The 26,855-nt window shown below is 42.5% G+C and overlaps 2 protein-coding genes across 22 annotated transcripts in view; one reads left to right on the top strand and one right to left on the bottom strand.

The window, feature by feature from the left end:
- Window positions 1-5,112, top strand: part of TCF7 (transcription factor 7) — a 126,157-nt gene extending 121,045 nt beyond the window's left edge. For 12 of the 20 annotated variants that reach the window (XM_038414506.2, XM_038414501.2, XM_043490827.1 and 9 more), the window contains one exon: window positions 500-5,112. In XM_038414506.2, coding sequence (XP_038270434.2) covers window positions 500-579 — 80 coding nt within the window. In that variant the 3' untranslated portion in view covers window positions 580-5,112. Of the gene's footprint in view, window positions 1-476 lie in introns of all 20 variants that reach the window. The other 8 variants (XM_043490832.1, XM_043490831.1, XM_043490830.1 and 5 more) reach the window with 3 other exon arrangements.
- SKP1 (S-phase kinase associated protein 1) lies at window positions 4,769-26,855 on the bottom strand. Of its 2 annotated transcripts, none has more exons than XM_038413821.2 (6): window positions 26,621-26,855; window positions 22,612-22,708; window positions 15,159-15,232; window positions 13,267-13,410; window positions 12,405-12,545; window positions 4,769-9,613 (listed from the first exon to the last, which is right to left on the bottom strand). In XM_038413821.2, the coding sequence occupies exons 2-6, from the start codon at window positions 22,706-22,708 to the stop codon at window positions 9,578-9,580; spliced, it is 492 nt and encodes a 163-aa protein (XP_038269749.1). In that variant the 5' UTR covers window positions 26,621-26,855; the 3' UTR covers window positions 4,769-9,577. The 2 variants fall into 2 exon arrangements, with proteins under 2 accessions (XP_038269749.1, XP_043346769.1); XM_043490834.1 differs by lacking the exon at window positions 26,621-26,855 and adding an exon at window positions 19,509-19,567 and having other exon boundaries at window positions 22,612-22,699.

The raw sequence follows: 26,855 nt of genomic DNA, 5'->3' as shown, positions 1-26,855 counted from the left end.
ATCAGCCTAATAAAGTAAGCCTGAATTCTGTTGTTATGCTGCCATCTAGTGACAAGGATTGGAAATTGAAGGTAATCAAAGCGAACACAGGCCCAGTTCTACTCTTGAGTTATGCCCGTTTGTGTTGACGTTTTGAAATTACTCTGCATTTATACCAGTTCAGCTGAGAGCTGAATTTGGTCCTCCACTTCTGTTCTGCACACTGTCTGTCAGCCAAAGGCTATCTCCAAATACTTTACGGAGTTGCACAGTCCAGTTACACGGTTGTCTAACAAAGAGTAGCAGAGAGCAAGACTTACAGGCCCAGAAGAGAGGGGCTGTTGGCTCAGCATTTAAATAAATTTGATTGTTTGTTTTTTTTTTGTAATTTGATGTTCTGTTTTTAGCACTCGTTTCTGCTGTGTGCCCTGTGTACAGTGAATACTGTAATGTTTTCATTTTAAATATGACACTGTAAATTCACCCTTTATTTACAGATAACTCTCTTCACTGTTCTTAGGAGGAAAAAGAAGTGCATTCGGTACTTACAAGGAGAAGGACGCTGTTCCAGCCCAGTTTCTTCCGATGGAAGTGCTATAGACTCCCCTCCCTCCCCTCTGGATACACTCCAATGCATATCCTCTGCATTTACTTCAGACAAGCTTGTGACACCTGCTGATTTCGCACACAAAGAACAAAGCAATGCTTTCCCCACCTCTATTCATGTCAAAAGCCCTCCATGCTCCTCTGGACTGACCACTCACTGCTCATCCACCCTGTGCTCATCCACGCCACACGTGTCAGTAGCATCCAGCGACTCCTCAGAGTACAGTGTGCCATCAACAGGAACATAGTGCCACATTGTACAAGTCAACACTTACTAATGCATTGGGCACTTTGCTTTTACCAAGTGGTTTTGCTGCCCATTGAAATGGACTGGAGGCCCATCCAAATTACTCACCATGCTGTAAAACTGTGTTTTCAAAGTCAAGGGGCAGCTGTGTCCTGAGCCCCAAAATGATTCAAAGATGATGGAATAGTCAACATTTTTATCTGGAGCAAAGATAGAAAAATGGTGTCTCCCTCCATAAAAAGGTTGAAATGAGGACTCGCCAAAATTAAAAATGCCCATCAGTAAACGAATCTTTCATCCCCACCCTGAGCTTCCTTTTACTGCATCATCTGCTCAAGTAGCTGAAAGTGAAAGCTAACTCCCTGGCTTGTTGCAGTAGATGGTAGGTGCTATAAATCTTAAGCATTGGTTTCTGTTTCTTGCATCCCAAACAGCTTTGAACTGTAGTCAGTCACAGATCTCTTGTAGCTATTTCACCATGGAGTTAGGAAAGCTGGTACAGGAGCATTTTTTAAAAAGCCCGTCTCTGTCCGAGAGCTAAATGTTGGGAAGCTAGATTTCACTCTGACTGGCTCACAAGAAAAAAGTGAAATATAGGCAAATGAGGTGAATATTATTCAACTTCTTGTTTGAGGACAGAAAAATATTGTTTACAGTAACAGGTCTTTGCAGACATGTCAAGTTCTCTTAGCATACAGAATGGCAGACAAACAGTGAGAGCACTCAAGGCAGAAAAGGAAGCTTGGACTGGCTGCTTGAAGGTCTATCTATCCAATGTTTCTTTGTTTTAGAGCTAAAATACAGTAGTAACATGTCAGTCAAGTGCAGTCCTCCTTGCTGCTCAGGTTGTTCACGGTAAACACTGGAGAGTCAGACTCCTTCAATAAAGGACCTTGCAAAGGCTCAAAGTAGACCCCATTTGCCATTAAATATTTGATCCTACAAGTCCTTGCATAATAGCTGCATCACGGTGCGCGAGATTAAGAATCAGCCCAAGTATAAGTAGAGCAGAGGTATGCAAAGTACGGCCCGTGGGAACATCCTGCCTGGCCCTTGAGCTCCCCACCAGGGAGGCTAGCCCCTGGCCCCTCCTCCACTGTCCTCCCTTCCTCCCTCACAGCCATGTGGCCAGCAGTCGAGGTGGCGGGCTGCGCAGTCCTGCAGGGCAGTGTGGCTGCCAGACATGCTGCTCTGAGCGGCATGGTAAGAGGTCCAGGGCGCAGTCAGGGAGCAGGGGGCGGTTGGATCGGTGTGGGAGTTCTGGGGGGGGGCAGACACGGGACAGTGGGGGTTGGAAAGGCATGGGAGTCCCAGGGGGCCTGTGAGTGAGTGGGGGTGTGGATAGGGGGCAGGGCCATCAGGGGACAAGGAGCAGGGGGGTTGGATGGGTTGGGAGTTCTGAGGGGGGCAGTCAGGGGGTGGGCCTGGGCAGGGGCAGGCTGTTTGGGGAGGCACAGCCTTCCCTACCCGGCCCTCCATAAAGTTTTGCAACCCCGATATGGCCCTCAGGCTAAAAAGTTTGCCCACCCCTGAAATAGAGGCTATATGTAAGGTCAAAGCATGGCCTGCTGCACAGAGCTGCTGTAACTCAAGCCCCTGTGGATTCACTCCCTTACGCTTACCAACCCAGGGTAGGGTAGAGTGGACATGGCTTGAGCATGATGCTCATCACGTTCATGAGGCGCTTAGCTCCACTCTCCCCTTGGAGGCAGGGATTTTGAGGCAGATCACAGAGTCCCTGCTGTAGGGTTTTGCCCCCCACACTCCCTGCCCATCACCTTTAACCTCAGATGTCACTCTGCAGCTATGCAGTGCAGGATCAAGCTCTAAATATGGTTATACGTGAAATGAGCTGGTATACAACATCTACTAGCTAGTTAAACTGTAGATTTTACAATGCAAATGATTTCCTCTCTACTCCTTTTCCCATCTAGTGGCTGTCAAACATTAATACATTCTCTCGCTCTTGAAAGTGTCTATGGATTTCTGATATTTTATTTATATTTTGAGCCTGGTAAACAAAAACCTTTAGGGGCCAGATTCTGATCTCAGTTCCACTAATGTAAATCCAGAGTTATTCCACAAAAGGAACTGGCATAACTCCAGATTTATACCATTGTAACTAAGATCAGAATCCAGACCCTTGGTTTTTTTCCCGCTTTATAAAAACTACTACTACTTCTAGACTGAAGAGAAAAGTACCATAAAACATTGGGGGGGGGGCTATTTTTTCTATTGTACACAATAGGATTTAGAATACTGAATACAAACTTAAAGTAGTATTATATAGGCTTGCAAGAAATTTAAAAGAACCTTTGATATACAAACTATTTTTGTATTTTTTTTCTTAAAGCAACAAAACCTTTTTTATATATGTTTATTCCAACTTTTTTTAATAGGTATCTATATCAGAGACTGAAGATTAGAAAGCTGCTTATAGTGTAGAGCACTATAGTTATTGGTTCCCCCCACCCCCATTTAGTTCCTTTTGCTTGAAGTTGCTGTAGATTTTTTGGGGGGAAGGAGGGTGGAGAAGAGAACGATGCAAATTCTTTGCAAGAAAATCTAAAGCTGTTGCTTTATTAGTTTCTGTTCTCTGTGCAACTGTAACCTCTGTTGGTACTAATGGAAGTTACAAGCACAAATCCAAAAGAGCCTATTTAACCCTTAGACCACTGGCATTGTCTACACTGCCACACATGTATATGTAAAAGCATATGCTGACTGTCACCACATGGTTAATTATCTAGCACTGGATCAATATTTGAACTAGTAGCATTTAAATGATTTCTAACCAAAGTGGTTAAAGCTGAGGTAGGTAACTAGTTGCAGCTTAACCACTGACTGTAACCTTACGTAAGTCTCTTCACCACTCTGTGCCTCACTTTCCCCATCTGTAAAATGAGAATGCTAATCTTTTTTCAAGTGCTCTGAGATTCTCAGATATAAAGTGCTGTGGACATGACAAGTAGTAGTATTATTAAAACCACAAGATATGGTTCAGCTATAGCATGAGTTAGTGGTTGGGTATGTTAGTAAAAAAATTGGGTGTAAAGTGAAATTTGCACCTACTATGGTTGTGCAAAACAAATGTAACCTACCCCCTAGCAGCCATCACAGGAGAGTACAAATGGACAAACAGATGTGACTAGCTAACACTCCAGGATACTATGGGAGAAAATCCTGCAGTATATAAATAGCACCATTTGACCAAGAGCCAAACTCAATGCTGGAGTAAACAGACACCACTACCACTGCCTTCAGCATTCAGTGGAAGTTGCACCCACTTAGTCTAATGCTAATTGGGACCCCAGAAATGCATGGCAACATCTGGGAAGGGCTGCCTGATATCACAGTCTACGCAGCTGATTTCTATTTCCCATTGGTGCAGGATCTGCTTAGTAGCACTCTGGCTAACAGCCCCCGTTCCTGCTATAGCTTTTCCTCTTCTACCCAAAGTGATGTTTGCATAGCTATGGAATGAGGATCACTGGATCCCTTTGCAACTTATACCCATTTTCTGACTACTGTACACTATCACTAAATGTGTCCCTTAACCTCTAGCCTTGTTCTGAGTTTGTGCAAAATATAATTTGCCCTGCTTTAGGTGTACAAGTTCAGCTGTTGACCCTATCCTCTGCTCTCAGATACCAGGCTAAATTCAGTAAGTCCTGTGGGTGGAGGACTGTAACTCCAATTTACACCGTGTGTGTGTGTGTGTGTGTGTGTGTGTAACAGAGTAGACTTCAATTGTTTGGTTTTTGAAACATGCAAGGAGACCTTTAAGCTGCCCATTCCAAGGAAAAATATTGAGTAAATGTTATCACCTTTTACAACTTGCCATAGGAAGCCAAAAAACAGAGATCCTAATTTTTTTAAATACCAAAAAAAATGCCTTTAGAGATGCTATAGGAAGTTTTACTTTTTTAAAAAAACAAAACAAAACCTTGCCTGTAAATTTTTACTGCAGCATGAGTAAAATCTCATGAGACAATTTCATTTTTTTAATTACCCATGTGATTTCCTGTTTGAATGTAGAAGTCACAGAAATACCACTTCATTAAGTCAAGTAAAACCACTGTATGTATGTAGCACAGAAGTGTTTTGCAGCTGTACTTTCATTTGTCCAGTAACTATCCACCATATACTGTAATTTTTTTTACATCACTGAGTTTGTATTTTTTGGCTTTTATGTTCAAAATATGTTTATAGCTTTATAAATAAAGTGTGCCAGCCTGGCCCTTCAAAAAGGGCCACTGTGGGTTATAATCCTATACAAATTATATTGCAAGATCTCATTTCTTACTATTTTAAAGATTCCTGTGTTTCTTCCCCACTTGTAGGCAGCAGGGCTTTTAGACTAATTGCATGTAGCCAACTGTGAGTATATGAATGACATGGAGAATGCTAGCAGCTGAAGCAGTAGATTTCTTTATCACCAATCCTCTTTCCCATGCAGAAGGGCCTGGTTCAGTCACCCTTTGCCTTGGTTCAGCCACTAAAGCTGTATCTGTTACTGAACATGGCAAGGGGAAAAAAGACAAACAGAAAAGAACATAGGCATAGCTTGCCTTTAAAGAATCAGAGTGGTCAGATAGGCATTCTGAAATGAATGTAGTGCTGGTAAAAGATGCTCATTTATCCACATCACTGCTAGAAGCTGGGCTGCTACCTCCTGTATTCTACTCAATACATGCTAATGTCTCAGTAACCTAGAACTACCACCTTTATATATGAGGGGAGCTCCTTCTCCCCCTCCTTACATGAATGATTGACCAGTCTAGTATATCCTTCTCCCCCCCCCCAGCCCTCCGGCCCAAACAATCAATCAAAAACCCAGATGCTTTAGAGAAAGGTATAAGAATTCTGCAATAGGCAGCTATAAAATATGCAGTATCCCTATCCGCTCCTTCCAATCTCATCCTGCTCTCTAGTAACCTGGCTTTAGCTCTGAAATGTGAGCCATATAGATCTCTCTTCCAAAGCTTCTCCTCCCTCCCGCATTACTTATAAACAACCCTAGCTACTCTTGATATCCATAGAAACCTCCTATCCCTTTTTGACTCTGATTAAGTTCACCCTACCTTATCTGCTGAGAGTAAGGCAACTAACATTTCACAGGCTAGCAGCGTTACTTACTACTACCCTTGGCTGGTTTTGAACTGGCACTGCAGAAGATGAAGCCTGGATTCCTGTAATAACTCCTGAGCCAGTCAATTCCCCAAAGAGACATTTCTAATGCATACTTATAAAAGAAGATGTGTTAAGGCTAAAGGATGAGGTGTTGGATTTAAATCTTGTTAAAACTGGAAGAGTAGAGAGATCAGATTACAGTAGCTGATTACCAACAGCCTGAAAGTTTGGGGGTAGGGGAACCACTAGTACAAGACTATCGTGACTTGTGCTGGGGGTGGGACTGGCAGGGTTCTTTTCTCCAGCTCACCAAAACAGGAACACAGTGGGTCATAGAGCAAGTGCTTTTTGCGCAGTAGATTAGAGCCTCAGCTAAAGCATGGCGAGTTGTTCCCCTAAACAGAGGCATAATCAGCTATTTTGATGGGGCAGCCCACCCTTCTAGTTTTCAGAACTAGTAGGAGTACAATTGAGTATGCTTCCTACCGTAGTCCTTTTAACTAGGCCTGTTCTGCAAAGACCTTCCCACAGCACTTATCACACTGCTTCTCCCTTCACACACACAAAGACAAAGTTTTGCCCATGCTAATCTTCTTCCCCAGCATGGTCCTTAGCACAGAGATTTCTATTGACAGTGCCCCAAATCAAGGGCACCCATAAACTCCCCTCTGTAGCTTTACTACTTGAAATCACTTAAGGCAGCAAGTAGCATTTTAAGAGGGCATGTTCTGCCTTGGAGCAAAAAAAAACAAAACAGCTCTTTCCCCAAACTTTGGTACAGGAACAGCTGGAAGTCATTTCAGAGCAAGATACTCCACTTCCATTTACAAGCTGGAGATTCTTAGGTAACAGCATCAAGCCAGTCTTGAATGCCTGCAACTGCTCCTGGAATGGCTTAGGTAACACTATTTCTTGGATTAGAAATGGTGGTGTGCTTCTCCTTGTCTCAGTAAGCACCGAAGTTATCACAACCTTCCAGCATTATGCTATGATTTTTTTTTTTTTTTATTATTTTTAAACACTATTGAGACTCGTTAGAATATCAGACCACCATTGCTCCTAGTAGCATTTTAGATTAGAGTTTGTTATTCTGAGGTCATAAGAATCCTACATACATGAGTTAGCATTAAAAGATCTAGACAGATAGTATAATGAACAAACATCTTGGATTATCAAACCCTCCAATGAAGATCAGCAATTCTCACACCAGAGGAGAGACCTCTTCTCAGGTGCATTACACACAGTTTGGGCAATTCAATCCATATTCTTGAGTCTGCCCCCCTCACTTTTCCCATTCTACCATGTGGCATTACACTTCTGCCTCCTCCCCATCCTAAACCCTGCCACAGTCCTCACCTTATGGTACAGCTGAGCATTGATACCCGCTCCAAGCCTAAGTCAGGATGTACCTGCAGACAGCAAGAGTGCAGCTGAGCTGCATGTAGGTTTGCCTCATCATAAGACATAGTTAGAAGATAAGGGAAGGGAACATTCAATGAGAGGAGAGGAACTGCCCCTGATGTGTAGGACTGCAGTTTCTCTTCCACCCACCAAAAAGAAGAATCCGTTTGAAGTAGGGTAGATCACATCACTTTTAAGTGATGGCCAACCCTTGTCTCAGGGGATACACTAAGCAAGTTTAAGCTCTTTTTTGCTGGATGCAACATAAAACAACAAAGCCTAAACACAAGTTCATCTTGATACTGGTGTTAAGGAAGGAACTGAACATCTAAGGACCCATGGCCTGGCTTTAATATTAGTTTTCGAAACAGGATTAACTTACTCCACTAATCATAGCAGTGGGTCTCATTTTCTTTCCTAAAGAGTATACTGTTTCCTACAGAAGATTTTTGGTGTTTAAATTTCTAAGATTAACTGAACTGCTTGCATAGAAGAGGCCCCATTTGTCACCAGGAGCATTTATTTTTGGTAGCATTAGGATGCTCCAATGATGCTACCATTACTCTGAACATAGGACCCATTTTTCAGCAACCCCTCTGGAGATGCTGTGGCAGGCTGGAGGAAGCAAGTTAAGGGATGGGTGGACAGCAAGTTTGCTTGGATGCTACAGCAGTGGCTCTCCAATTTTTCATGCTGTTGCCCACATCTTAATAGCTATACCCAACTCTCCATTGTTTGGTCACTCAGTTCCATGGGCTGTAGTTGGAGAAACTGTTTATAGTGCAAACTGGCAGTCAGTTAACACAGTCAGATGTTAAAATTTCCTCTACATAGATTTTGTTTATGCAGCAGCTACATGGAAGTTTATCAGCAATTTCAAGTTTTAATGTTTAGTAAGACATGCTATTCACTGAGTGTTCTAGAGGCTGTCAAGTTGCTCTTGTTAAATTAACAAGATTTTTCTCACACAACCATCGTTAACCCTTTAACACCACTTAGTGCAACACCATTATCTTTAAAATGGAGAAGTATATTTATTAAGGTTAATTCTAGACTAAGGTTTATACAGAAAACGGAATGCAATAAGCTAAGATCACACCTCAAATGTTTACTACAAACCATCTCCTATTCCCTATAAGGGAACTGTCAAAGTCAGAAAACCAGTTACTGTTTAACTAGTTGCAAGCGGCTTTGTCCAAAAGAAGTCACACTAGATACAGCATTAGCTTTGTTTTGTATGCAATAATGAAGAGTCTACAAGCTGTGATTTCGTGTACAGTACATAGGTGAAATATTTCTTGCAGACACATGAAGCCATGTTTAATAAAGCTACATCACAAGCAGGTTTAGAATTGCCTAAAGCCAGCTACTAATGACATGCTGGATCAATAAGTTTAACTTTGGTAAAGTCAGTCATGTTTTTGGTCAAACTGGGAATTAGCTTTTCCTATTAAAATTCATAACTCTCCTGTGCCTACAGCAGTTCAGATTTTGCTTTGTACCAACTAGAGGCAGGTCTTCAGCTACATGGCTAAAGAGTTCCAGGTTAACTGTAACTAGCTTACCCAGTTTTTGCCAAAGCCACATTTGTGCTAGGACTGGTCTTTTGCAGGTAAAACCAAAACAGGCTTAGAAAGTACTAGCCACTGAAGAGATTTTGTAATCCCTAAGTATTTGCCTGTGACCAACTAAGAACTGTGTCAAGTACTAACTTACTTCAAGGGTAATTATCCTTCATATTTAGAACTCTTCACTCAGCCTGGTTCCCAAAGAAACCCTTTAGTCCTTTGAATAAAAATATGCTTTTTGTTAATTCTTTTTCAGAAAACTTTTGCAAGTGGTTTTATTTACAGTGGAGTTTAAATGCTTATCTAAATTCTGACATCTTAAGATAACATTGTAACTGGACATGGATAGTTAAGAGTCATGAACAGGATAACATGAAGTGCTTTTCCATACAGAATCCACGCTTAGTTCAGTTTTATTCATTGCTGAGTAAAGTAAAAAGACATCTGATTACACTGGTAAAAACTCAACCATAGGATTTAAATCTGTACTCAAAAAAAACATTACACATGCAAAGGGAACAATATCCTGCTAATACAACTTCATTTGCTGCTGCATTTGTCTAATATTAACAATTATAAACAGAGCAGTGCAACTAGTATTTGGAACGATCCTTACAGTGTTAAGAGTGTCAGGCACAAAAATTCACTTCTCTTCACACCACTGGTTCTCTTTGCGTACCTTAAACGAGATAAAGCTTTAATTAGATGTAGTACTAGACACATGCTATGAACTTCTAAAAACTAATTAGACAAAAACAGCCCCAGTGGCATCCTGGATTACGCTCCTTTCCCACAAAAAGGGTGACATTGGAAGAAATGCTGGATTTTTACTTGGATGATTGAAACTAATTTTTGTAAAATATTTATCAGTGCAGATTGAGAAGGTGCTGAAGATAATATATGCATCTTCCAACCACTTCCTAAAATAGTGTGCATGATCTACTCATGAATAGCTAGCTGGGGCCAAGGAGTTTGGAGTGGCGGGGGCTCTGGGCTGAGCCTGGGGCAGGGGTGCAAGCTCTGGAAGACAGTTTGGGTGCAGAGATCATATGGTCACACTGTACCTAATCTCATAGAATCCACTGGACATTTCATGAATTTTACTTTTGATTAGTGTCATTTGTGGTTTATGGAACCAAAATCCTTCAGAGACTGTCACAAATCCGTGTAACATTCTCAACTGTGAGGTGTGCATTGGCTGACCTGGGGCAAGGGGTGAGCAGTGCGGGCTCTGGGGCGAGTTTGGGTGCCGGAGGGGGCACCAGGCTGGGGCACAGGACAGGGTGAGAGGTGTAGGCTTCGGCCCGGAAGGGGCTTACCGCAGGCGGCTCCCGGCTGGCAGTGCAGCTCAGCTCAGACAGGCTGCCTGCCATGGCCCCACACCACTCCCGGAAGCAGCTAGCTGCTGATACGTCTCTGTAGCTCCTGGAGGAAGGGGGGGCAGCGGGTCTCTGTACACTGCCTGTGCCCATAAGCAGTGCCCCCTCTGGTCCCATTGGCCAGCTCCACAAAGCCACCTTCCCCCCGCACCCCAGGGGCCGCAGAGACATGCCAACAGCTAGCCATTTCTGGGAGCAGTGTTGGGGCCATAGCAGGTAGTCAACCTTCCTGACTGAGCCCCACCGATTTTAGTGACCCCGAGATCGTGACTGACTGGCAGAGGCGCCACAGGTTGGTGACCACTGCTATACATGATTTAGAAAGAGCTGAAGTGCATTGACTTTACACTCAAGTTCTATAACTTGTTCAATGAGGTTTGCAGCTTCCAGAGTATTCTGCTTAAAAACGGTTGTTTAATGATCAATTTTAAGGTAGACCATAAAGCACAGCTTGTTTTAGTTAACTCTTTGAAAGGCCTTATTAGGGAAATTCTGAGCAGCTTGAATCTTTGTAGGTGGGTGCCCTAACACACCTACAGCTTTACTGCTGAGGCTTTGGAAAGGGCAACAAAGGACTATTTATGGCAACCGAGGATGTCCTATTATTGGTTTAGCTTCAGTGATTCTTCCCTCAACCTAGCTGCAGCTAACACCAGGGTTTAGGTCAGCACAGCTATATTACTCAGGGGCTGGGTAATTTTATTTCCCCACACCCAAATGACATAGGTCAATCTACATTTTAAGTGTAAATCTGACCTCAGTCAAAAAGTCTGCAAGTCTGACATAGTGATATTAATTCACTTGTGAAAAAAGCAACATGCTAAATATTAACCTGTAAGGGTATGTCTACACAGGGATAAGAAACCTGCAGCACAGCCGCAGCTGTCCCAGGTCAGCTAACTTGGGCTTGCAGGGGCTCTGGTTGGGGGGCTAAAAACAACTTTGTAGATGCTCAGGCTGGAGCCTGAGCTCTGGGACTCTCCACTCTCCCAAGGTCCCAGAGCTCGGGCTCCAGCCTGAGCTCAACCCTCTACTCAGTGATTTGTCAGCTCCAGAGCCTGAGCCCAATAAGCAGAGTCAGCTGATCTGGGCCAGCCACAGGGTATGTCTACACAGGGATAAACAAGTGGCAAGTTAAATGAGGCACCAATTCTAGCACAATTGCTTTACACTTTATAATAGTTAGACCAAAAATCCTAGTTTTACCTGGGAAGTCTATGAGTTGGAACGCATTAGCTACACCTCTACCCCGATATAACGCAGTCCTCAGGAGACCCAAAAAAAAAAAAATCTCACTGCGTTATAGGCGAGACCACGTTATATCGAACTTGCTTTGTCCTGCCCCTGTTCCTTGTTGCCTGACCACCCCCTCCAGAGACCACCGTCCCTAATCACGCCCAGGACCCCACCTCCTACCCAACCCCCCTACTCCCGGTCCCCTGACTGCTCCGACACCTATCCACACCCCCTGACAGGCACTCAATGGCAGCAGTGGGAAGTGGAGCAACACAGCCCCATCCCACTCTGCTCTGCCAGCTCCCATGCACCGCTTCCTGCTGCCAGTGAGTGCGAGGAGGTTGGGGAAAGGACGGCCCCCTGTACTCACCTGCAGCAGGAAGCGGAGAGCTGCGGCTGGGAGCTGGCAGAGTGGAGTAGGCTGGGGCCGGGCTGCTCCACTTCCGCCGCTGCCAGTGAGTGCGGGGAGAATCCCTTCCCCCAAACCCCCTCCCCCGAATGACACGGCTGGGGCCGGGGAAGCAGAGTGGGCTGCTCCCAGCCCCCTGCTAATCCCCCGGGCAACTCTGGGACTGCAGGGCCCCCCCACAGCTCCTGCCTCCCAGACTCTTGGGGGGGGGGGGGGGGGGAAGAGAGAACTCCTGACCGCCCTCAAGACCCTCTGCCCCTTATCCAAACGCCCCGGCCCGGCACCCTTAACATGCTGTTCAGAGCAGTGTGTCGGAGCTTTACCACGATGTATGCGAACCCACGTTAGATCAGGTCGCATTATATCAGGGCAGAGGTGTATAACACTAGTGTATACTTCAGTACATAAGCAATCAAGAATTTAATGAAACCCAGACTATGGAGTACCTGTGCTTCTTCCTCTTCAGTGAAGTCATTCTTGATATTGAAGGTCTTGCGAATTTCTTCTGGAGTTTTCCCCTTAATCATATTTGCAACAGTCTTGCATGTGACATCAAGCAAACCTTTAATGTCTAAGTAATTTGCAGCCTGCAAAAAGAGTCACCAGATTTAAAGTCAATGTTCTGCCTCTGTGGATGTACAACTTAAACCAAATACGGACTACCTTCATTTTATGATAAACTAATTTGATTAGGTAGCTCATTACAGCAAGTGTTTAAGTATAGCAGATAGGACAGTCCTAGTGGAACGGTTCAGAATAGTTCTAAGCAAACTTAAAATTTGAGACATTCCTGTTAGAAAAGGCTTACAGAAGCCTATGAACAATGAGGTCTTTTGGGCAGCCAATTGGCTAGCCAAGCAATACAGCACATTGCTTAAGTGCACACCAACTTGCATACCATTAGGGTCAGGGGGAACTAGGCCTCAAAACATTAAGACTGAATTTTGAAGTTAGAAGTGGGTTCAGGCTGCTGAACAGAATCTAGTACACAATCCTTTTTCAAATGAAGGAAGTTACCGTGTTTGCAACAAACATGACTCAGGTAGAAGACCTGATTACTGAACTTGAGTGCAAAGCTAAACATCAAATTTGTACTTCAGTCCTCAAGCATAGATTGGGCTGCTTAGTAGTTAGTAAGTATTTGAAGGGTGTCCACAACACGTATTATCTTGAATGATTTTACTATTAAATGGGGAAAGTCAGACCAATTCTACCACTTCTATCTACACCACCAAGCTAAAGTTCAGAAGCCTAGAGAATATGGCTATGTGCTGAAGAGAGCATCTAAATGGAACATGGACACCCTACCAGGATAAGTTCAAAAAGTGTTCCTTGGTCTACTTTCAGGAATTCTTGGTCCCACACAGGGATGTCATCTGTTCGTTTTTCCTTGTTTTCATCGTCCTCAGGGGGAGGTGGATCATCCTTGTGGTGGGTGCACCATTGGATCACCTGATATTAAGACATGAAAATCAATATAAAAAAAACTGTTCTTAAGCATTCTCATCAGCTCTGTTTAGACTGAATTCAGATTACAGAAACAGTTACTCTCCCAAAACTGCAAAAAAATGCACAAAATCTTGGACACAATGTGCTGTGAGAGTGTTATTTGTGCCCGATAGTAAGACATGTACAGACCCAACAGTTAACTACAAGACCCTGGAATTTCAAAGCCTTTTAAAATCCTGTTGAGTGTGCCTGGGTAATGAAAGTCAGACATTCTGGTTCTGGAGATTTCCCAGAAAGTATGTGAGCAGACTTACATTTGCATTAGTGCATTGTCTAATCCAGGGGTGGCCAGCCTGTGCCTCCAGAGCCACATATGGCTCTTCAGAGGTTAATATGCGGCTCCTTGCATAGATGCTGACTCCAGGGCTGGAGCTACAGACACTAACTTTCCAGTGTGCTGGAGGGTGCTCATTGATCAACCCCCTGATCTTCCACAGGCCCTGCCCCCACTCCACTCCTTCCCCCAAGGCCCCTGCTCCTCCTCCTGAGCCTGCAATGCCCTCGCTGTTCCCCCACTCTCCTCCAGAGCCTCCTGTGCACCGTGAAACGGCTGATCATGCCGGGCAGGAGGCTGGGGGAGGGAAGGGGAGGCACTGATTGGCAGGACTGCCAGTGGGCAGGAGAGAGAGCTGATGTACTACTGTGGCTCTTTGGCAATGTACATGGGTAAATTCTGGCTCCTTCTCAGGCTCAGGTTTGCCACCCCGGTCTAAGCAACACAGACACACAGAACTGTGCTCTTAATGTTAATGCTAACACAAGAGGGTTTAAATACGACCTTCTCCCTACAGTTTTGAAGATAGTTGAGAAATGCAGATAATTTTCTTGTTAAGCAAACCAAATTCCATCTATTGGCAGACAGCATGGTCAGGCATTAGTGCTACTCTGCATAAATGGATATGTATTTGTGTCAGGGAGAAAACAAGTAGTTAATCTACTAATATTACGTTTTTTATTTCATCTGAATTTTGACTAATGAAGTGTTACCTAAGCACTGCACAAGGAATAGGGGTTGCCTGCTCTCACAGTCTCCTTTTGCACTCTGGCTAGGAGTTTATATAACGCACTGTCCCAGCCTCACTGGTCAAATGCTGCTTATTATACAACTAACTCAATGCATTTCAAACATTTAAATTGGTTCAAACTCTTCCAACACAATGCAGACAGGATCCTTGAAGAGGCCTAACCCACAAATTTGTTCCTCCTTCCATTTCACCTAGTAACAATAGATTCCAGCCAGTGCATTTAATGATCTGAACATAAGCCTCCCAATCTTTCATTTCAATTTGGTGTGCTCAACTGAGTCCTCAGATAATACCACAAGAAGTCTACAACTGGAGAACCCCATGACAAGAATAATGAGGCTGTGGATGGTGAGTTTGGTGCACAGCACTTGTATAGTATGGCTGGCAACAGCTATTACCGCTGCTACTGGCCCCACACTCTTTGAGCATTAATATGAAAAGATTTGTTTTATCTGTATGGATTTACAAGAAAATCTTATCTAAAAATTGAAACTGCAGTTCAACAAATCCTGCTTTTGACTGATAAACAGTTTATGTTCTAAAAAATGTAACTGGTACACAAGAAAGTGCGTTTAAATCTAATATTTCCAGTTCTCATTAAGCAATGGCTCAGTCTACACATTTTTGTAGTTCAAAGCTACTAAAAGCACCTGGGTAGCATCTTACCTTTTTTAATATAGCTGCATTAACATTTGGAAGAGGGACTGGGTCATCATCTCCTTCATCGTCCATTCCCAGATCTAAGAATGCAAAGAAGATTTAGATGCTGTAACTTGCCATTCACTCATTTTTCTGAAATTCAGATGGTTTCTTCAATCCACAATTACAGTATACAATTCTGATACAGAATGTTGCTAATCCACTCAATTTGTATTCCGATTATGGTCTCCTGCTAAAGTTAAGCAGTCATAGACAAGGCTTCATAATACCATGGCTGCATCACTTTTACACGCTACATAACAGAATGCTCATCATACCCAAGTAGCTAGTATTTTTTATTTATATTATATATACACTGATGCATTTATGTTTCCTTATTTGCAAGGCATTTAAATTAAAATTTCCCTTAGAAGTTCTGTTGATCCCCATTTCAATATAATCCCACTATTAACAGTGTTGGATAATTGGAAGAAAAACTCTTTCGTCAGTACCAGCTTTTAGGTCCCAAATTTGCTACAAGTGTTCCAAAAAAGAATTCTCTTTGAATCTACTATAAGTGAGATCTTAAAGAGCTACTGTATGAACTACAAACCATACTTTGTCCTCTCTGCAGGAGCAGTTAATACCGTAGCCATAGAGATTCTGGGTATTTGGCTTACAAGGTATTGTATATTGAAACGTAAAAGCCGTGTTAGTATCCAGAGACAAGATGGGTAAAGATATTACCTCACCCACCTTGGGCCTCGAATATTCCAGGACTAATACAGCTACAACACTGTATCCAACCAAGTTAATTTCCACTCTATTTGAGGCAATGACAATTCACTTGACAATGTTAAGAAAAATCCTTTAGGGAAGGTAGTAAAACCAATGACTGTTTAAAAAAATTCAGAGTATACCTGAGATGTGTTAAACACATTTATGCTCTACTGAGTCATCAAATTCAGAATTAAGATACTAACAGCATCATGCAGAGAATATTGAAAGCACATTGCAATTCACAACGTAGACTTTAATCCATACCTGTATTAAAGTACACAGGATAAATACCACATTAAGGTAACTGCCCTGATTAAATGATGCACCATACCATTTTGTTGCAAATCAAGATATCAGAATTGGTATGTTATCTTAGTTTGAATGCCCTGTGTAAAGTTATGCAGCCACATAAAGTGATGTATAAAATTATCTATGCATTTGATGAATAAATGATCTGCATCATTCAATACATTAAGAAATTAACTGAGTTAGAATACACCACTGTTGCACCACCACAACCTCTACCTCCTCAAAGCAAGCCTACACACAAGTGGCTAACATGCCAGTGTCTACCTACACTGGCACTCCAGAATTACCACTATTGGGAAATTTTAAACAGAAATGCTACTGTTATCCAAGTCTACTTGCAGTAGTGAGCTATAACAGGTACTGTGTATTTCACTGATCATTTTATTGGAAACTTCCAATATACTTCATTGAATGCAGTGACATATATAGGTGCAGGGAGAGAAGCTAGCTGTCAAAGTGTTGGACTGTGGAATGAAGAATTTAAACACTCCAAGGGAGAGAGCAGATGTGTCCTGGCTGAAGCCTCTAGCACCCCCAAACTAGGAAAGACTGCCTCCTGCTTTCTTGGTGTCAAAACCCTACCTGTCCCTCCATCCCCCTTTCAGCCCTCCAGTTTCTCCTCCTGCTCCCCTTCAGAAAGATAATCCTGCATCATCAGCATATGAATCTGCAGCTCAGATGTCTGGGAGCAACAGTGAGTGTCTTATTTGCACAAGGGATTCTAAAGCAGTAAGAGGCAGTGCCATGTGATTCCAGAGTTCCCAATACATGGTTTGTCTAGTGTGCTATTTATGGTATTACATAGATTTGTTTATAAGCACTACTTCTGATTTTCAAAGTAAACCAAAAGCCACTGATAACATTGAAGAGTTTAACAATTTTCTGAACTCTAAAAGTGGGAAGATCCCTTTGGATGGGCTTACCAAGCAATTGCATTCTCTGCCACCTGCTGAGAGAACTTTTATAACTTCCTGATCATGTTTTCCAATTGTGCTTATTGGTCATGCAGAGCAGCATCACACTAAGCAGCTTTTGGTGGTGTTACAAGGTGGGAATGAAGGACAAACAGTAAAAAATACAATTTTAAAGGTCTATAGTATTTTACCTTGTGCATCTTGTTGCTAAAAACAATTTCTACTTGAGGGCATCCAGTCTGTTCAACTAGATTTATAAGAGACATTTCTAGAAGTTAAGGCACTAACATACACGCAAAATCACAAACATTAGAAATGAGTAACAGCACAGACAGGCATCCCTATTGAGAAGGATTAGGCATAGTTTGCTGTACATACAGACCATCTGGTAGACTTCCACAGATGTTTTTGTTTGCAATTTGTGTCAGCGGGAGATCAGAGCTAAGCATTATCCTGAATAATTTGCAAAAAAGAAAAGGAGTATTTGTGGCACCTTAGAGACTAACAAATTTATTTGAGCTACAGCTCACTTCATCGGATGCATTCAGTGGAAAATACAGTGGGGAGATTTAAATCTGTATTTTCCACTGAACGCATCCGATGAAGTGAGCTGTAGCTCACGAAAGCTTATGCTCAAATAAATTTGTTAGTCTCTAAGGCGCCACAAATACTCCTTTTCTTTATAGGATATCAGGGTTGGAAGGGACCTCAGGAGGTCATCTAGTCCAACCCTCTGCTCAAAGCAGGGCCAATCCCCAACTAAATCATCCCAGCCAGGGCTTTGTCAAACCTGACCTTAAAAACTTCTAAGGAAGGAAATTCAACCACTTCCCTAGGTAACGCATTCCAGTGCTTCACCACCCTCCTAGTGAAAAAGTTTTTCCTAATATCCAACCCAAACCTCCCCCACTGCAACTTGAGACCATTACTCCTCGTTCTGTCATCTGCGACCACTGAGAACAGTCTAGATCCATCCTCTTTGGAACCCCCTTTCAGGTAGTTGAAAGCAGCTATCAAATCCCCCCTCATTCTTCTCTTCGACAGACTAAATCCCAGTTTCCTCAGCCTCTCTTCACAAGTCATATAGCTCAAATATCAAAATCATGGAATAGGGATTACTACTTCTAATTCTATAGTAGGAGAATATATTCATGTAATGTTTAAGAAAAGTTTTGTAAATGAGTTACAATAGTTCATGGATTAGGGACCCAATTTTATGGTGCTCCAGGGGCTTCTGTATAGATTTAGGTTAATCTTTCTATCTACCCTATTGGACTCAGTGCTCAGTCTAGAAGATATCATCAGAGATGCTTAGTTTTGCAGTTCTCAAACTGTGGATTTGTTTCTCCAGAGATAACATGTTTGTTAACAGCAAAAATGTTTTTAAACAAATATATAAAGGTGAGAAACAACAGACCTCAACCATATTGTCCTTCTTCAAATTTGTGTACATAGAGTCAATCCCTTACCTCTCTCTAAAAGTACAAAGTTTCAAAAAGTTCAATGAACAGAAGATTGTTGGGGGTGGAATAGATCTGGACAAGAAGCCTGGAGATAAATGTGAGAAGGGAGGGACAGGCAGTAGAAATAAAAGTGAAACTGTTTGAGCAGTATATTCCAGAAGTCTTGAGATCTTTTTGAGTGTAGCCTTCATTGATTTGAGATCTACCATACCATTCTCTCACTAGAAGGGAAAAACTATAATGGCAACAGGCCATAAAAGAGACCCAGTTTGGGAATAAGAACCATTCAAGAAATATATGTTTGCTGCTGATGTTTTAAAGAAAGTCACACCAGTGAAAGTCACTCAAGCACTTGGATTCAGAGACTGTTGAAGTGATAATCTCACTTTTAACAGCAGTAGCTTCTTCTGCCAATGTAGAAAGAATATTTTCTTCCTTTGGACTAATTCATTCCAAATTGAGAAATCGTTTGGACCTGAAAAAGCAGGAAAGCTTGTTCTTCTTTTCCAGATTATGAACAAACAGGAAAATGAAGGTGAAGACTACAGAGTTAGCTGCGTAAGCCAATATTTTAAGTTTCTCATGTTGACGTAGCTGACAATTGATTTAAATGAAATATTTAACACACAAAAATTAACTATTTTAGTTAAAAAAATAAAAGCAAAACTGATTTTAAAAAACGTGAATGTTTCACTAAATTTGAAAATTCATGTTTGTTTTGTTAAAATGTTATACGTTTGCTGTTGAATACATAACATTGTTTTAGTTAACAAAACAATTTAAATGTCTGTCTGGTGATGTTTTCCTCCTAACACAGCCTGGCAAGAAAATCCTCCAAATATTAATGATTACCCTGTTGAATTGGAGATATTTATGAAGTCATTGGGAGGTGAACTATGTGCTTCAATTACCTTTGGTAAATGAAATAACCAAACAATCATCCATTTTCTGATATAGCTGTAAAACTAATCTGAAAAGTTTTCAAAATAAATCAGGTTAAAAATGTATATATAGTGTACACCTTCTAAAAATGAAACCTACATCTCAGAGTTGTGAAGAATATGTATTAAGGTTATACCAACCAACTTTTATGTAGAAATAGTGATTAAATTGAGCATTCCTGACCAGTGATTTAAATCATGATTTAAATCAAATCCACCCGGCCAGCTGCTCAAGGATATTACTGTCTTCTCCCCAACTGCCTTCAAACCTCAAGGACAAAAACAGGAAAGCTATCTAAGAAACAAGTTGCCTAAATAAAACCAACATTAACATGGAAAATTGAACAAGGGAAATGGTATGCATAATCTAACCTTTACTCTGTAGGGAGGTACACTAGAGAAAGCAACATCTTACAAGTTTTAGATATGTATCCTTTCTCCACACTAATATTGGTGGCACAGAGCATATCAGAGAGGCCCCCAGTTTCTAGCATATTGCCACACCCACACTGCAATAATGTAGTCTGATCCTCAATGTTCAAGAAGTAGCCTGTTTCCATAAAACCCAGGCATTTGAACAAAAGTATTTAGATAGACATCACTCCTGAGAGAGTAAATTTAAAACCAAATTAATTCGGACTCTTACGATTGTAATCACTGATCAAGTAAATGCTTCCTCCCATTGTACTTATTTTGGTAAAAGGCTTTCTGAAGGCATATCCACAAATTAGTTGTGCAGAAGTCCAAATTAGCATCTTAAGAGGACTTCTAACAGTCAGCCTGAGGATGACGAATGCAAATTTGCCATTCAGACTATCCCTGACCAAAACAGCTCAACCACGAAAATAGTTGACTGGCTATAAAAACAGTTTATATTTCTTATTTTCAGCTGTATTCAATATGAATTTGACTGACAAATGCGTCACATTTCAGGAAATAACTGCATTTAGAAATAAGCATCTTTTCTGACACCTTAGAAAAAGATAAGAAATAAGACATAATTCAGTACTGTATAGGCCCTTTCTCTGAAGTAGTAATGCCAGTTAAAGTGAGCCAGCAGACTGGAGAAAAAAAAAAAAAAAAAAAAAAAAAAAAAAGACTACAGCATGTCTACAAGAGGGACTGTAGTTTGGAAGAGGAGTGCCACTCGTTTCACAGGTGAAGGTTCATGACAGACACCCTGGGGCAGACCCTGCCCAAGGCCACTGGCACTTAACACCATGTCATCACTCTGGTCAAAACAGGCTAAAAGCAACAGTGATAAGGACTCTGGCGCTAAAGCCTTGTATATACCAGGGCTTCCACCAATTGGCAATTTTTTGCCCAAGAAGCCTAATGTAGACTATTCCTGAGGGATTCCGTATCAAAAATAAAAAAAATTCTGCACACAGTATTTTAAAATTCTTCCAAATTTATTAGTCAAATAAATGGAGGCTCCAGCATAGCAGTAGGGAGCTTAGGCCACTGGCTACACAAAGGTGGGAGATCACCCTGCAGCCCCCACGCACGGGACTTGGCGGTGAGGCTGCACCTGACCCTGACAACACAAGGGCCCAGTCTGTCCAAAAACACCCTGAGGCCTTGGACCTCCGAACCAGGGCAGGCTCAGACTGGCAGGATCAAAGCATGGAGGGATCCAGGTGAGGTGAGGGGGCTTTGGGTGGGGCAGTCTGGGTGCAGGCAGCTGAGTGGTGGGTTGGGTCGGGGGCATGATCTGAATTCAGAGGAGCTCATTGGGGGTGCAAAGGCAATGGGACTCTGCAGGGGGGTCCAGGTAAAGGTGGTTGGAGGTCGGCAAGGGGCTATGCAGGGAGGAGCAGCTGCCTGTATAGTGACTGACCCTCCCACCACAGCTGAAGGAGCAATGGGAGCAAGAAGCTGGGGTGGGTGAGATGCGGCACTTCCAGCAGCCAGGGGAGGTGTCTGGTGGTTGGTCTAACCCAGCCCCGCTGTTCCTTGCAGGGGAAGAGGAAGGCCTGTACTCCCCCAACCACAGCCCAGCCGGGACTAGAAGGATAGACACAGGATAGGTGCCACCAGTCTTGGCATCCCCTTGCCGGCCTTACCTCTCCACCAGCTGCTCTGGGCGCCTGAAATAACATGCCCGAGCTGTTGGGGAGGGGCACGTGACCACTCTTACAGTTTCCCTTTGCTTCCCCCATCAGAAAGTCATTTTTCCATGGGGAAGCCAAGAAATCTGAGGGACATGAATTCTACCCACATGCCATGATGCAAAATTCCCCCAATGTTGTAGACAAGGTTTAAGAGAAACACTCACACCACAGACATATACAAATACAGAGGTGCATTTTGCAGAGGCTACGATGACAAAACTTCTACAACAGAAAGTAAAACAAAAGAAAGGTAGTTTTCACATCAATTGGAAGATATCTAGTAGACTTGCACTGACAGTCTGTCCTCCGTTGTAAGCTGCCACAGTTAATGTAATGTAAATGAGGTTAATGTAAATGAGACCTTGAGACATAATGGGTATTTCAGTTTTAAAAAAGCAGCAGCAGCTAACAGCTAAAGATTCAGACAATAAGGCCAGTCTGGTACCCCCTTCACCATTTACTTTTTTTTTTTCCCCCCACACTTTTTAAACACACTTTCATGTCTTAGCTTTGATGTTTAAGTTACATTTGTTGTACCTTAGTAGCCATCATACAACGCCAGTAAATTCAACCCAGAATAGAAGTGTTTTGTAGAAATCAGCTATTTAGCATGATCAGATGCCTAGAATCAATTTGTGCTCCTTGCCTACCACCACAAATCAGTACCTGTACTTTAGGCCTAAATATCCAAGTAAGTTGCACATCAAAACTCATCTGTCTTACAACTACACCACAAGAACTCACACTTAAGTGTTACTTATATAAAAGTGTTTGCTTTGCTATTTGTGGTTGTACTAATCCCTCCTCTTATTATTATATTTGTGCCTAAGACAGTGCTTCCAAGAACCATTTAAGTGGAGTTGTGATAATGCACCTCAGTTTTTAAAAATTCTAATTTGCATGATGTTTCCTGGGACACTAATTTGCGATAAGCTTTTATCTCAGATCTGGACTCTTACCTTCCAACATAGTCTTGATAGTTACAGATTGCTTTGCAATTTCAACGTCAACTTCAAAAATTTCTCCATCTGAACTTTGCAGTTTAATGGAAGGCATCTACAACATAAGAAAGTCACCAGTTATTTTCATGAAATAGTTTGCAGAGAAGTTAGTGTAATACAAACTGCTGTTCAAGTTACAAAAGCCATCTTTACCATTCACATTGCCTCTTCAAGAGGAATGCCATCAAGTTGGGACACACCATTGTATATGGAAGGGCAAATGAAGCATCCCCCATAAATCAGAGACATCTTTACAAAATTTACTGTTTGGATAAGCAAGTCTTAATTCACTACTTCTAGAGAAAAGCAGCTGAGGATGCGAGAGTGGAAAAGGCGTAGTCCAAGATTAAACTAAGCAATTAGGAAGTGTCTAATATGTTGAACAAGATGTCAACACATTTCATATTTAAGTTTTAGGGCAATGATGCAATGTGAATGAATGCCAGCCATATGTTGGCAGTACTACGGATGCAGTAGCATCCCTCTCTGGTCTTGAATATGGTTTTAAATGACGCACCAAAACTTCTAAGTGCTTCCAAATACCAATCTTTCTTCAAATCTGCTAGCCCCTTCTGCCATCTGGAGACTATTCAGGTGAAGTTAGATCCCATGGCACTTTCAAAATTCTGGTTTCTTGGACAAGTCTCCCTCGGACGAAACAAGTTTGACATATTACTGATATTGGAGAGCTTTCAGAACGGATACTGGATAAGCTTTTCACACCTGCCACCACACTTACTGTTCAAGACCTTACTTAATACATTGCTAGGTCTGGGGGGGAGGGGAGGAAAAGAATTTTAGAGCATAAGTCTTAAGTTCAGGAACAACAAGAAACAGCAAGATTACTGCTTCTTGTTGCAGCATGTGCGTTTCCTGGAGGTGTTTTATTAGGAGTCTGATTATCAAGCCTCACAAAACTGATCTTCCTAACAGTTATGCTACAGCTCAAATACAAGTTATGGGCTTGATGCAGAAGTTATGGGTGAGGTTCTATGGCTATGCAGATGGTCAGACTAGATGATAATGGTGCCTCAGTGCATTAAAGATATCTCTCTCTCTCTACAAGTCCTTCAAGAGTGCTTCTGAAGTCAAGCTACTTCAAATTTTAGAAACTGGCTTTAATTCATTAAAATTAATATGTAAGCTGTATTAGTGAATTTCTCCAGTTAACAGCTAATAGAAGAAAGCAAAGTTGCTTCTATTGCACTGTTAAAGAATTAGTCCAGACTAATTGGTTCTATACTAGCTGTGAAAGCAATTTATGTTAACAGGAAAGGTCTTTGAAGGCAGCTATACTTGGAGAAGAGCCTGTGTGAAGTCATTAGTCCTAGTGCCTTCGATGTTTCAAGATCTTTTTTTGGTCATTTATTACCTATTTGTTATTTTGCTTTGCAGAAGGATATCACAGTTTAGAGCTCCATTAGTGGATATAAGAGAGCTAAGTCATGCATCATTTGACACAGCCAGACAATCCAGTTCAAAACCTGCTAGAAAAAGCTTTAGGGACAAAAGGTAAGGGTTAGGGAACCTAAGATTCCACAGACTCAAGATCTACTGCAATTAAAGCAGCTGACTGGATGCATCTCTTTCAGCTACCTTGCATTATATGCTCCACAAGGCAGACTCTAGCATGTCAATACTGCTGATCCTGAGTACTGCAACGAATCCAGCCCAATGAAGCCCAGCCAGTGCAGGTTATTAAGCAGCACGCAAGCTGAATATAGAACCTCATCTGAGAGGATGAGTGCAATCTCAATTTATATTTGACAGAGTTAGGGCCAATCCTTTAACCCCATATGAACATGTTACTATATCTTAAGCGGTATGGGTATTTTTGGATGGACTCAGACTCATGAGCACTGCATTTCTCATTGAAATAGGATACTGAATGTAATGCTGCAATGTTACAACTATGGTTTCTCTTTTAAGAGTGCTGAATATTGACTAAAGTTACATCATTCAATATTATTAAGCAGTCCTACAATGTGAAGTTAAGATTTCCTCAAGTACAAATCTAGCTTATTTGCTAGAGAGATAAATATAACTTCACATCTAAAACCAGTCACCCCTGCAATCCTTTTTACTTTTTTTGGGAGGGAGGGAAAGCAGTGACAAGACACAGTCTACTTTTGACTATTTAGACTTTCTGCATTTTATTAGCAAAAAGAAAAGGAGTACTTGTGGCACCTTAAATTTATTTGAGCATAAGCTTTCGTGAGCTACAGCTCACTTCATCGGATGGCCCAGCTTCCCCCAGTGCATTCATATTAGTTTCCTTGAAATTTTGGAATTAAGTTATTGCTTCCAGTTTGTTTAGTGTCAATACAGCAAATTTCTGCTAAGTAATTTGATTTACCTCATAGCACTGCTTGTTCCATAAGCAGACTGAGTCAGCAGTATTTTAAATGCCCTATTTTCAATCTAACCATGCTGAAATATTCAGTGAAGGGAGTCTCATACATCTAAGTATTTTAACTGCATGATGTCATATAGAAATTGCTGCTTAGTGTGATCAAGAAATACAATACTTTCTTTAAACTGAAATTTACACTTCTCCCTTCATGTGAATGTTTTTTGAAAGGAGCAATTTCAAGTTTGTGTGTGTTATTAGTGTGAAAGCATCAAGTTTTCTTGTATAGTCAGTGCATTGACACAATAGGTTGAGTAGTTATTAGCACGACCTGATTAACTACATGACATTAAGCAGCGCAGAATATTTTCACACAATGAACCGTTTAAAATTAACCATAGATATAATGTCAAGATGCTATTTGGATCTAGTCAGCCAAAACTTAGTCATGCTAAGGTGCAACAAATGCAAGAAGTGTAAAATTAATGTTCATACATGCTTAGGTTGTAGAAGTCTAGAATTATTACATAATACTGCACGATGGGATATAGCCATAGATTTTGCCTGATCAAATTCAAGACTATGCAAAACTATTTACATTAAGGTCAGTTTCACACTTCAGTTTTAGGCCAAAACTCAAATACACTTTGATTACATCACAAACAGGGCTTTACTGTTAGAAGTCCTAATCAAAAGGACATTTTAAGTAGTTTAATTCTCATCATCTATCACGGAGATCAGGGTTTGTACTTCGTTAGTAAAAAGAGTACCTCCTGGATGAGAATACATTTGCAGTGTAGGACGTGGAAAACAAGTTAGCCTCAGACAGCAGTTCAGCTCAGTGACTAAGCAGAACAGTGCAGATCCTGTATTTGACAACACTTAATCAGATAGCGCTTTAGTATTATTATTAATTATTATTACTACTACTTCTTAAGAGATGTACTTAAATTACAGCACTGTGCTCATATTTTACTGGAGCAGCTGCTCAGCTGAACCATTTACGGTATCTTTAGCCAACTCTGTGCCCGGCGAAGCTGTTAAAAGACGTACTCCGGGCTCGTCCCCTGTATTTCTCAGGCTCCCACACAACAGCCACTAAAAAGGGTCACGTTTCAAACACTTGTTTAAGGTCTGACAAACACACACACACACACACTAAAGAAGTGCTCCTTGGAGCCCAGGGCAACGCACAACACGGCAGAGCAAAGAGCAGACCGGGGTTTGCCTGCGCTGCAGGGGCTCAGAGGGGTCCTTCTACCGAGCAGCACCGGGGGCAGGGATCCTGCGTTACTCCGCACCTCCCGAGGCCGGCCGGCCTGCCCGCCCTTCGCCCAGGGAAGCCCGGGGCCCTCCCCGCGCCCTAAGTGGTACGAAGCCCCCTGGCCCGGAGGAACTTCCCCAGCCCACTGGGAGGAAGAGGAGGCTCCCCAGGCAGCAGCCCATAGCAACCACCTCCCCACTTTCCTCCGCGCGGGGCCAGGCCCAGCTTCCCCCAGGCGGCCGCTGCGGCCTGGCCTGGCCTAGAGCCCTCGGCCCCGCTCCCGGGATTGCCAGCCCCGCCGCGGGCAGGCGCAGGCCAGCTTGGGGAAGAGACCTGAGCCGTCAGCCCCTCACCGCGAGACGGCGCCCGGCTCCACGTCCCTCCGCGCTGACCGAGACCCGGCGGCAGCAGCTGCAACTGGGGCCCGACTGCAGCGGCGCCTTTTATAGCGCGAGGCGGGGCGGGACTCCGGGAGGTGAAGAGCGAAGGACCCCCCGCCCAGCTTCGTCACAGACCCACTGTAGGCGTCCGCGCAGATCGCCTGAGTGATCGTGAGGAAACGTAAAATACAGCCCTCCCGCGGGACAC

The sequence above is a fragment of the Dermochelys coriacea genome, chromosome 8 (genome assembly GCF_009764565.3).
Source record: "Dermochelys coriacea isolate rDerCor1 chromosome 8, rDerCor1.pri.v4, whole genome shotgun sequence".
NCBI classification, from domain to species: domain Eukaryota; kingdom Metazoa; phylum Chordata; order Testudines; family Dermochelyidae; genus Dermochelys; species Dermochelys coriacea.
This window is presented reverse-complemented; position numbering and strand designations above follow the sequence as displayed.